General features: G+C 35.4%; 1 protein-coding gene and 1 long non-coding RNA gene across 2 annotated transcripts; both read left to right on the top strand.

Moving 5' to 3' along the window:
* Positions 1 to 3,238: 3,238 nt before the first annotated feature.
* LOC107887083 (COBRA-like protein 4) lies at positions 3,239 to 6,646 on the top strand. The gene is made up of 7 exons (XM_016811218.2): positions 3,239 to 3,571; positions 3,683 to 3,762; positions 3,850 to 4,306; positions 4,420 to 4,567; positions 5,174 to 5,451; positions 5,545 to 5,846; positions 5,941 to 6,646. Exons 1-6 carry the CDS (start codon positions 3,349 to 3,351, stop codon positions 5,826 to 5,828), a joined length of 1,470 nt encoding a protein of 489 aa, XP_016666707.1. The 5' UTR covers positions 3,239 to 3,348; the 3' UTR covers positions 5,829 to 5,846; positions 5,941 to 6,646.
* A 2,209-nt stretch (positions 6,647 to 8,855) lies between these two features.
* LOC107887084 (uncharacterized) lies at positions 8,856 to 10,089 on the top strand. Its single transcript, XR_001680990.2, has 3 exons — positions 8,856 to 9,533; positions 9,655 to 9,717; positions 9,794 to 10,089. It is a non-coding gene; the product is annotated as an uncharacterized lncRNA (long non-coding RNA).
* Positions 10,090 to 10,543: the final 454 nt, after the last annotated feature.

Here is a 10,543-nt window from a genome sequence, read left to right as displayed (position 1 = left end):
TAACAAAAGTGTGAGGGGAAACTTTAGGCTGTGAAACATGATGAGGTACCGCAACAGTCATCAAACCGCCTCACCAGTCCCTAAGGAGAAGCATTTGTAGTATCGACAAGGAGAGACCAGCAACCTGTCTGGAGAACGGCATCGAGAACAAAAAATCAACAGGCGACACACTAGAAGACCCACTATGGACACCAAAACCTACAGCTCCCGAACCTGGATCAGCAAAAGTAGACAATGGTGAAGGCCTCGCCACCGATGCCAGACCACTGTAGTCGCAATTAAAGAGATAATAGTACCATTGAGCCAAATACCCAAACCGGCCACAGATTTGACATTGGACACGAGAACAAAAGCCCCTTTCACAATTAGTGGAGGGATGACCTCCACGTATAGAATCTACCACCATTGGCGATGGAACCGCCTCTACCAAATGCGTATGAATCGACACCTCTTGCACCGCTCGAGCCTGACAACTCTCGTACTCCAACAAAACATCAACAAGTCGTTGTAAAGGCAAAGGTTCCGACGAAAAGACGCAAGGGTGAGCACTGCGTCAAACTTCGATGCCAAGCCTGCAAGCATAATCTCTACCTTCTCTATCTCTAAAATCAGTGATCCAGAAGTAGCAAGCAAGGCACAGGTGTTCTGGATCTTTGTTATGTATTCATTGACCGATAGAGCACCCTTCTTAGTCGAGTGTAACTTATGACGGATGCGGGAGATCTTGGCTTCATTGACAGCGAAAAAAAGACGAGTAGCAGTTGTCCAGACGTCACATGCTGTCTTAGCATCTGTGAAACAAGAAAAAATAGACGAGCTAATAGTAGAAAGAAGGTAAGAAGCAAATAACTTATCCTGTTGAAAATACGATGAAGCGTCTAGATTTGAAACTAGAGAGTCGTCCGGCAATTGCAAGAATCTTGGCAGAGCAGGTAGTGTGCCTTCTAAAAAAACCAGTCAAATTGTAGCCTTTAGTAACTAAATGGATGTGCTGCTACCATTGAAGGAAGTTACTATCATCCAGCTTAATAGTGTCATGATGAGGGAAGGACTGGACCAGTTGAGCATCGGTGAACGACGAACAGCTATGAGTGACAGTGGTAGAGTCAGTATAAGCAGCGGTGGCCATGAAAGCACAATACAACAGGTCTCTAGAAGCTAGGCGACTGATACCATGTTAATATTTCTAGTAGGAATGAAAATACTCTCAGAAATTGAATTGATTATTATTATGTTATCTTGAATCTATACAATCAATAGTATTTATATAAGTGTGTATGAGTAACTACTGCTAACAATTTAGTAACTGCATAACAATTTGTATAACAGACTAACACAGTTCTTTTCTTAGACTCTAACAGAGATGAATGAAACAATTACATCATGATTATTTCACATGTGCCTCAAGAAACCTTTAAGTAACTGCCACAAAAAAATAAATATTTGAAAAAAAATTAAGTATCAGAAGTTGCACCAACAATTAATATAGGATTTGCTTAAGTACCTCACATTTTCAGGTTTGCTGCCTCTTCAGGCTCACTCCTCAAACTTGGCATCACAAGCTCGCTCTATTGGCCTATCAAGCTCTCTAAAAACAAAATGTCACATATCTGGAAAAAGAATCTTTGACTAAGAACATTATCTTCAGAAAGGTCAATTTATAACCTCCCTTCAACTAAAGGGCCTATTATTATACCACCATACCTCACTAGGAGCACCTTGTGAATCAACTACTCGACCAAAGAAAACCCACAAAACTAAGTACATTCGTGTGCTTGTCACATCAACTGCTACAAGATCATGTCAAGATTTATTCAATAGCTGCTCCATCTCTCTATCATTGACTACAAAAGTATAATCAAGACATACCTAATCACATCCAAGTAGAGCACTTCATGACTTTACCATAGTAGGACATTTGTTTAGAAGAGCCCATGCCAAACCCCTCTTCTATATAAATCTCCTCATTTCTCCAAGGAAGCCAAGACTCCCCACTCCTACAAAAACTCTAACATATATATATATACACACAAATATATTCTCTAACTTCCCTAAAAACCTCTATTAGCGACTCTCAATATCCTCATGGAAACTACTCCTAACCTCTGTCACCACATCTTGTATCAACAAACGCCATTAGCAATTCAAATTAATTCCTCATACCAATAACAATAAGGGACCAAAAATGGCTAAATAAAAGTAAATGAGTTAAATATCAAATTTTATGATAGAACAAAGACTAAATTTATGATTTGACCTCAGCAAAGTATTTAACACCAACAATGATTTTGGCTAATTTCTCAAATGATAGCAATAGGAAGACTAAAAAAATACCAAATTAAGGTACAAGGATTAAATTCCAAATCTAGTAATAGTACAAGGATTAATACTAAAAATTTACCTTATATGCTATAGTTGGCTTCTTCTTTTTTTAAATTTATATTTGAAAGATTATTATCTCATATGCAATATATGTCAAACATGAGTGTCAAATTTAATTACTCTAAAGAAATGAAGAGTTTAAAATTTCAGGTCGCATAAGTGTCTACCTATGAATGCAATTCTCAATGTTGAGAAATGGACAACATGTTTGATACGAGTATATTCTTTTTTTTAAACTATATTTAGATAATTATACTACATACATATGTAGAATACCAACATGCTCAACTCTTATTTATAACCATCTAAAGTGGAAAAAATTACTCCGTCATGCTTTTTCAGGTTTTGTTTCCCTTTTAAAGGGCCTACACATTTATATACTATGAATGGTTAATTAAGAGGTTATCTGAGGACACACATTGATGGAAACAAGACAGAGCTACCTTTTATTTTTAATGTTGTTTTCCTAAGCATTTGTCTTTAAATTAAGCTGAGATATCATGTTGAAAGAGAGATATCATTTCCCTTCTTGTCTGGATGGGATGGAATAATGCAGATCAAATTTGCATCCTTGGATACTCCGCTTCACATAACCCCTTTTTAACCACTGCAAGCAAACGATAGTCACATTTCAAGAATAAATAAGAGAAACCTAATTATTAGGATCAGCTTTTAACAATTCAAGATATTGAGCGAGCTGAATTCAAGTATACAATATTTGACTTTAGTAATGATAATTTTTAATATGAATTTGAAATTGAAATTATACATGGGAATTGAATTTGTTTTACCAAGTAATCCAACCTAATTAGATAAATTCAAATTTTAAAAGTGAAACTCAATCAAACTTGCTTACACTTTTCGCAGATCAAACCCCGCTCGTATACGTCCTAAACTTCTCCATCATACTTGCCAAGGTTTTGCTTCAAAATGCAAAAATGAAGTTCAGGGACATGAAAATATCCCATGAAATATGAACAACCAGTTGGTAAGCCATTTTCAAAGCAATATTCCTCCGCCAATATATACTTTTCCCTTTCCTTTTTTAGCTCAAGCATTAATGCAAACACCTTCCTGTCTCCTCTGTGTTCTTGCCAAGAACTTGGTACTTCACTCAATATTCTGAAACAAGAAATGAAGTCCATATGTGGTCTAGTTGTTCTTTTTTTTGTAATGCTTCCCCATGCTGGTACAAGTTCTTTCTCAATACATCAAATTCAAATTACAGCATGTTTTTTTTTTCTTTGAATAATTTAATATTTGATCTATTTATCTCCTGTTTTTATGGATTCTTTTTTAGCTGCATATGATCCACTGGATCCAACTGGAAACATAACAATAAAATGGGATGTTGTCTCTTGGACGGCTGATGGCTATGTGGTGAGTTGAACATGTTGAAGTATTAAACTATATCTATGTCTGATATTCACACTCCAGTTCAAGTAACGCAGTTAAATGGTAAACCAGGCATCAGTGACGATGAGCAACTTCCAAATGTACCGTAGCATCGTGAGCCCGGGGTGGACACTAGGGTGGCAATGGGCTAAGAAAGAAGTGATATGGTCCATGGTTGGGGCTCAAACCACCGAGCAAGGTGACTGTTCCAAATTCAAAGGAAATGTGCCCCACTGTTGTTTGAGGAAGCCTGTTGTGGTGGATTTACTCCCTGGCGTTCCTTACAACCAGCAGTTCTCCAATTGCTGTAAAGCCGGTGTAGTGTCCGCTTGGGGACAAGATCCGTCGAGTTCAGTCTCCGCCTTTCAAGTCAGCGTTGGAGTCGCTGGAACTTCAAATAAAACAGTAAAGCTACCCATGAATTTCACTTTGCTCGGTCCGGGGCTAGGCTACACTTGTGGCCCTGCTAAAGTTGTGCCTTCCACGGTCTACTTAACAGCCGATTATCGGCGAAAAACTCAGGCATTGAGTAAGTATTATTTCACTTTCGATTCTTTTATGTTATGTTTGCAAATATAATACAAATTTTACGAATCTAATTTAAATTACAATATGATAACTAACGTGTTCAATCCTATGCAGTGACATGGAATGTAACATGCACTTATTCACAATTTCTTGCCGCAAAGAACCCAAAATGTTGTGTTTCATTCTCATCTTTCTATAACCAGACTATCACACCTTGTCCGAAATGCGCTTGCGGCTGTCAGAATAAAAACAACTGTGTTGTGTAAGCCTCTCATTCACTATACTCGAACTAACAAATCCATGTACCGTATCGATTTCAAGATAAAACAAAATGACATCAATAATGTATCGTCATTGGTATCAAAATAGAAATGATATGCAGTAAAAGTACCATAAAGGTCATTCCTTTTACTAGGAGTCAGATTATATTTTGCCCTATTTACTCAAAAACTAGACAAACTAGTCCTTATACATTTGATCAAAAAAACAAATCTGTCCTTTCTGTTAAAACTTTCATCCCTTGTACTGTCAAAAACTGACACGGTTGATAGAATAACTGGATAATGATACGTGGCTTATCACGTGTACCTCATGTTGACATCCATGATCAATTTTTAACAAGAGGACTAATTTACTATTTGATCTAACGTATAAAAATTAATTTACTCATTTTTTTTAATATGAGTCAAAACAATTTGACTCCTCATGCGTGGGTCTCATAGTACTTTCACTAATGATATGCTTATAGTTACAATACTAACTATTTTAATCACAACTCAATATTAAGATTGTTATTTTGAAACCAATACAATCGTAATTTAAATCCATAATGTTAATAATGTTAGTAATTGAGTGGACTTATTTTCAGGAGTGATTCGAAGCAAGCACACAAGAAAGGAATAAATACACCAAGGAAAGACAATGCGCCATTGTTACAATGCACACATCATATGTGCCCAATAAGAGTGCATTGGCATGTGAAGCTCAACTACAAGGATTACTGGCGTGTAAAGATAGCCGTTACAAATTTCAATTACCGCATGAACTACACACAGTGGACACTAGTTGCTCAGCATCCCAATCTCAATGCCGTCACCCAAGTTTTTAGCTTTGATTACAAGCCTCTAGTGCCCTATGAAGCAATAAGTGAGTTACTCCGAAGCCATTCTTCTCTTTGATTTTTATGAAACTCCTAATGAAATCATTTAACACCTGTGATTCAACTTTATGTTTATGCAGATGATACAGGCATGTTTTATGGCATGAAATTCTACAATGACCTATTAATGGAAGCAGGGCCTCAAGGAAATGTACAGTCAGAGGTGCTGTTAAGGAAAAACAAGGACACATTTACCTTCAGACATGGGTGGGCATTTCCTCGGAAAGTCTACTTTAATGGCGATGAATGCTTGTTGCCTCCTCCTGATGCTTACCCTTTTCTTCCCAACTCTGCTAAAGTAAACTCGATCACTATATCAACAATGGTGGTCTCTGCCCTACTGTTTCTATTCATCATTAGTTGAAGATCATATGAAAAGAAGGTGGTTTTCAGAAACTATTGCTATAGATAAAAAAGAGTGATTTTATTTACATATTTTACCTTAATCTACTCATTTCATTTTGGTAAATTTGCAGATGGAAGGTTGAATCGGTGAAATCTCCAATTCTCAATTCTAACTAATTCAACGGGTTGAATAATGTAAATTGTATTTCTTTTTTAATACTTAAATACTAAAGTTCATGTTAAATATAACCGAAAGTTATCATGAATATGGGTTAATATATAAGTTTTAATGGATAAAAATCCTCGGCCCTCATGAATATCGGTTAATATATAAGTTTTAAGGCTAGTTAACCACCAAATTAACTTCTCGAGGGATGGTTTCAGCTTGTTCTTCCTGAAAATATTCAGGACCAAAAAGTTCCTCATGATTTCATGTTAGAAGTTGAAAACAAATAAACCACAACCTCATTTCTTGGGGAATCATGGAAAAAAAATTAAGCAAGAAACAGGGAGCTTTTCTCTCCGGGTTTTGCTGTCTTCTTGCTTTTGATGCATAGTTACTTTGATCTGGTTTAAATCCCTCTTCCTCCTTGGTTTCTATTAGTTAGCTGAATGTCATTACCCTAGTTTCGATCTGTCGATTTGGTTTTGTTTAGCCATCATATCGTACCTAGTTTCTGGTGATCTGTTCATCCTAGAACCTATGTTACAGCTTTAGAAGTCTCTAGATCTCATCTGGTGGATTCTCTCTACTATCGTTTTTCCCCTTTGACTAGCTTGACTCTTGCCATTCTCAAATGATTATTCTATCTGATAATAGATTTTGTTTCATCTTTTGTCTTTCAGTATTTTGGTGGTGCTAGTTTTGTTTTTTGCTTCCTTAGGATCTGTACTTCGATAACCCGTCTCTCTTATTTCCTTCACCTTTGTTAAACCGAAAAGTAAGCCGCTCGCTATCCACCTTGGTGATCTCATATCATGATTTGGATAGCAGAAGATGGATTTGAAATTAACTGGTTCCGCATAATGTAATTCCCTTTATTGGAGGATTTCGACCGTGCTGATACTTATATGGTACATAATGTGGATTTTATTAGACTTTTCGTTCAATATAATTATCCTCATATTAGTTGTAAAATATAGACTCGAGCAACGTATCTCAACTCGTTCTCAGTGGCAATGCTCAATAAGTTCTTAAAATTCACTCTCAACCATGAGAATTTGAAGATCGTGAAGTTCTCTTCTCTATCACTAGAGGACCATCTTACATAGCATCAAATGTTTCAACGCTCTGCTTCATCCCGTGACCACATCACCATCAACTCATAGCCTAAGTTGCATAGCGACGGCCTCCAATGTGATCGTGCACTCTCCGCACAGCATATGAAAAGTGTGGGTCTCCGAGCGCTACCGCTCAATCAAGACGGATAATAGGTCTGCCCTCAAGTTGAACTTCTAGACCAATGCCACGTTCCCAAATCCCAGCAACTGTAAGTAAGACATGATTTGCTCGTTCGCACGGTACTTAAGAGAATGGATCCGCGACCTCAATACCCGATACTCATTTTGTCCACACCATAAAATCAAATTTTTAAAAAGTAAAACATTTAATACCAAATGTTGTTATAAACTTTATTAGATTTATTTATTTATAAAATATACAATAATATTTAGAAGTAAAGATTTAACAACTATTCGCATGCAAATACATCATATCATGCTTAACAAATTATTTATTTATGTACCTATACCTTAGGTAGAATAAAAGTGTGCGTCAAAAATTAGCCAACAATATGAAGCACACGATGTGAGTCGATAAACTGTAAATATAATGATAATATCATCAATTAATATCACCAATTTAATACGAAATAGGTAGTAAGATAATGATAATAAATTGGGTAATGAAGTGTTCAAACATTATTGGCTTTTACCTAACTATCTTTTTGGATAATCAAACTAAAATCTTAACCAAACTAATTTTTACTTAAACATTAAACTAAAATTTTAACATAATTAATTTAAACGTTAAACCAAAATTCTATTTATTTTTTAACTAAACTTTTAATAAGCATATATCACACTTTATAAATAAATATCATATATAACATTTGAATAAATAACTTTTGATTTAACAATTTTACTGTTTCATTGACCCTCGATACAGTGTGATCTGGAGAAGACATTCATATATCTGCATAATTTTTAAAAAAAATTAACCATCACTTGATAAATTAAATATAATTAAACATTACATTACAATAACTACTTTTAATATGATTCATGCACATCAAAATATATAATTTACATACCTTAATCGTATTAACTTCAAATTTCAAATAACATCAACTAAAACAAACACAACAACTTTAAATTAAGACTAATTAAAAAAATTTAATCTGCCTCTCATCTTCTCTTCTATTTCTATTTAGTTCTAAAATATAGGGAACGAACCAAAGCCCACCCTCCCTTTTATAATAAGGACTCGTGGGAGGTAGCCTGATGTAAGTTTTTTTTTTTTTTTAACATTAAAAGCCAGTTAAAATAACTCCATCGTTAATATCACTAACACGATTGACATGATATGACCGGTCAGTCAACTTTCTTCACACTTATTTTTGGATCTTTTCTTTTTTATTTTATAAAAGACACCCCAATATTTTTTATTTTATGCGTAAATACCCTTTTTCATTCTTTTTTTTCAGCCATCTCTCCCTCACTTTCTTTCTTTTTTCTCATTTTTTTCCAAACCTTCTTTTTTTTTCTTTATCTTTTTTAGTTTAGCCCCTTATGTTTTTATTTTTTTAGTTACACCCTTTATCAAACAATTAATTCACATTGCATAAATAATTTAAACCAATTTTTTTTTTGAATTAAAAGATTCGACTGAAATCAATAAAAGAACTAATTACACATAAGCAGATTGGACTAAAGTCCTTTAGCCCAAACCTAAAAGAAGAAAAGAAAATCAAAAAGCCTACTAAAAAGAGGAGCCGGTTTAAAACTTTTAAAACTAGCCCAAATTGTCTGAATGAAACTTCAGCTAAATGGTAAAAATAAAACAAATCCTAACCCAGTCAAATCAACAGCTGGATGCCAATAGTCTCTGTCTTTTCACGGTTCTGACCCAGCCATAATGATAACAGTTTTCAAAAAAAGATCTTTTCATTTACCTACTATCCTTTCCAGAGATTTCCATCTTCATTTCCTCTCAATCCGGATACCTTGGTCTATTCCTCTCTAGAGCTTGACGAACGTGGTCTGGAATCCCTCCTTCCAGGTAACAATTTTCTCTCCTCCTTAGAGCCTTCTTCGCGAGAACATGAGCATAAATATTCTCTATTTTGGGTATAAAGTGAAAACCGATCTCTTGAAATTTGTCTTTTATGCTTTGAATGTCCCTAATAATTGCTCCAATGGTCGATTTATCAATCTCGGGACTTTGGCATTTCTTTATAACAGTTTTTGAGTCACCTATTACCTCCATTTTGTTTAATCCCATGAAGATTCCTAATTTCATTGCTTGTAACCTTACTTGAGCCTCTGCCATGAACGGAGTAGCTATATCAGAATGATTGACCATTTTCGATGCTAAGATCTCCCCCTCTTCATTTTGTACAAGCAAGCCTGAAGCCGATCTGAAATGTTGTTGGTCATAAGCTACACCAAAATAGACTGTAACCCTTGCTTCGCAAACATGCTGTTGACAAATTCTATTGGACTGGTATGTAAGTTTTTTCTCTTTTGCCCCATCGAACTCTAAGATGAAAATTTGGATCTGTTTTGCTATATCTCTTCCTGTCGCAGTTTTCTTTTCATATACTAATCTATTCCTGTTGAACCAGATCAACCAGAGTCCACAATAGAAAAACCGGATCTGTTCACTAGTCTCCTGTTCAAAGACCCAAGTAAGCCACTCCCACGTATTCTGAATATCATTATTCAGTACCTAAGACAGATTTAAGTAATTCCAAGTCTCAACAGTTGTAGGACACTGGCGAAAAATGTGGTTACTGTTCTCTTCATCTTGACGACATCGAGGGCATTGTGCATTTACTACCACTTTCTTTTGCTTGATGTTCACAAGGGAAGGAATAAAATTCTAAGAAATTCTCTAAATTGTCAATGTTACTTTTGAGGGGATTTATAATTTCCATAGTTTTTTATAGAAATTTTTTTATTTCGGTTTGTATAAAGTAATTATTAGGATCCACGCTAGACTCCTGTAATGGTTTATAGACGCTTCTGACTGAGAACTCACCGGACTGTTCACCTCTCCATACTTGAAAGTCTTCATATTCTATCTCTGCCAGTGGAATTTGTATGATCTTCCTTACAACAGCCAAATTAAAAGTATTCATAATCACCTCTGTTTTCCAAGTTCTAATAGTGGCCTCTATCAGATCCGAAACTAACTGATATTTTCATTATTTTATTGGTTTTGTAATCTATCTGCTTCATCCCCTGATATCCACAAATCATCCCAGACAGAAATATGGTTCCCTTTTCCAATTCTTCAGCACATACCTTTTTCTAAAAGCCCTCTTGCTGCCCAGGCACTCTTCCAGGTAAGTGAAGGTAATGTTCCTAACCGAGCATTGTAGAAATCTGAGTTAGGGTAATATTTTGCCTTCAAAACACGAGCTAATAACAAATTTGGAAAATTAATAAGGTGCCAACCTTACTTTGCTAACAACGCTACATTAAATTTTGCAAGATTTCGAAAACCAAGTC

The sequence above is a fragment of the Gossypium hirsutum genome, chromosome A03 (assembly GCF_007990345.1).
Source record: "Gossypium hirsutum isolate 1008001.06 chromosome A03, Gossypium_hirsutum_v2.1, whole genome shotgun sequence".
NCBI lineage: Eukaryota > Viridiplantae > Streptophyta > Magnoliopsida > Malvales > Malvaceae > Gossypium > Gossypium hirsutum.
Note: the sequence above shows the minus strand (reverse complement) of the source record. Positions and strands in the feature narration are given on the sequence as shown.

Bases quoted from the DNA above. Each gene is read 5' to 3' on its own strand.
- LOC107887083 (XM_016811218.2), top strand. From the start codon at position 3,349: ATGAAATATGAACAACCAGTTGGTAAGCCATTTTCAAAGCAATATTCC. The intron at 3,763-3,849 runs GTGAGTTGAACA...ATGGTAAACCAG, and splicing joins GGACGGCTGATGGCTATGTG to GCATCAGTGACGATGAGCAA. The intron at 4,568-5,173 runs GTAAGCCTCTCA...ACTTATTTTCAG, and splicing joins AATAAAAACAACTGTGTTGT to GAGTGATTCGAAGCAAGCAC.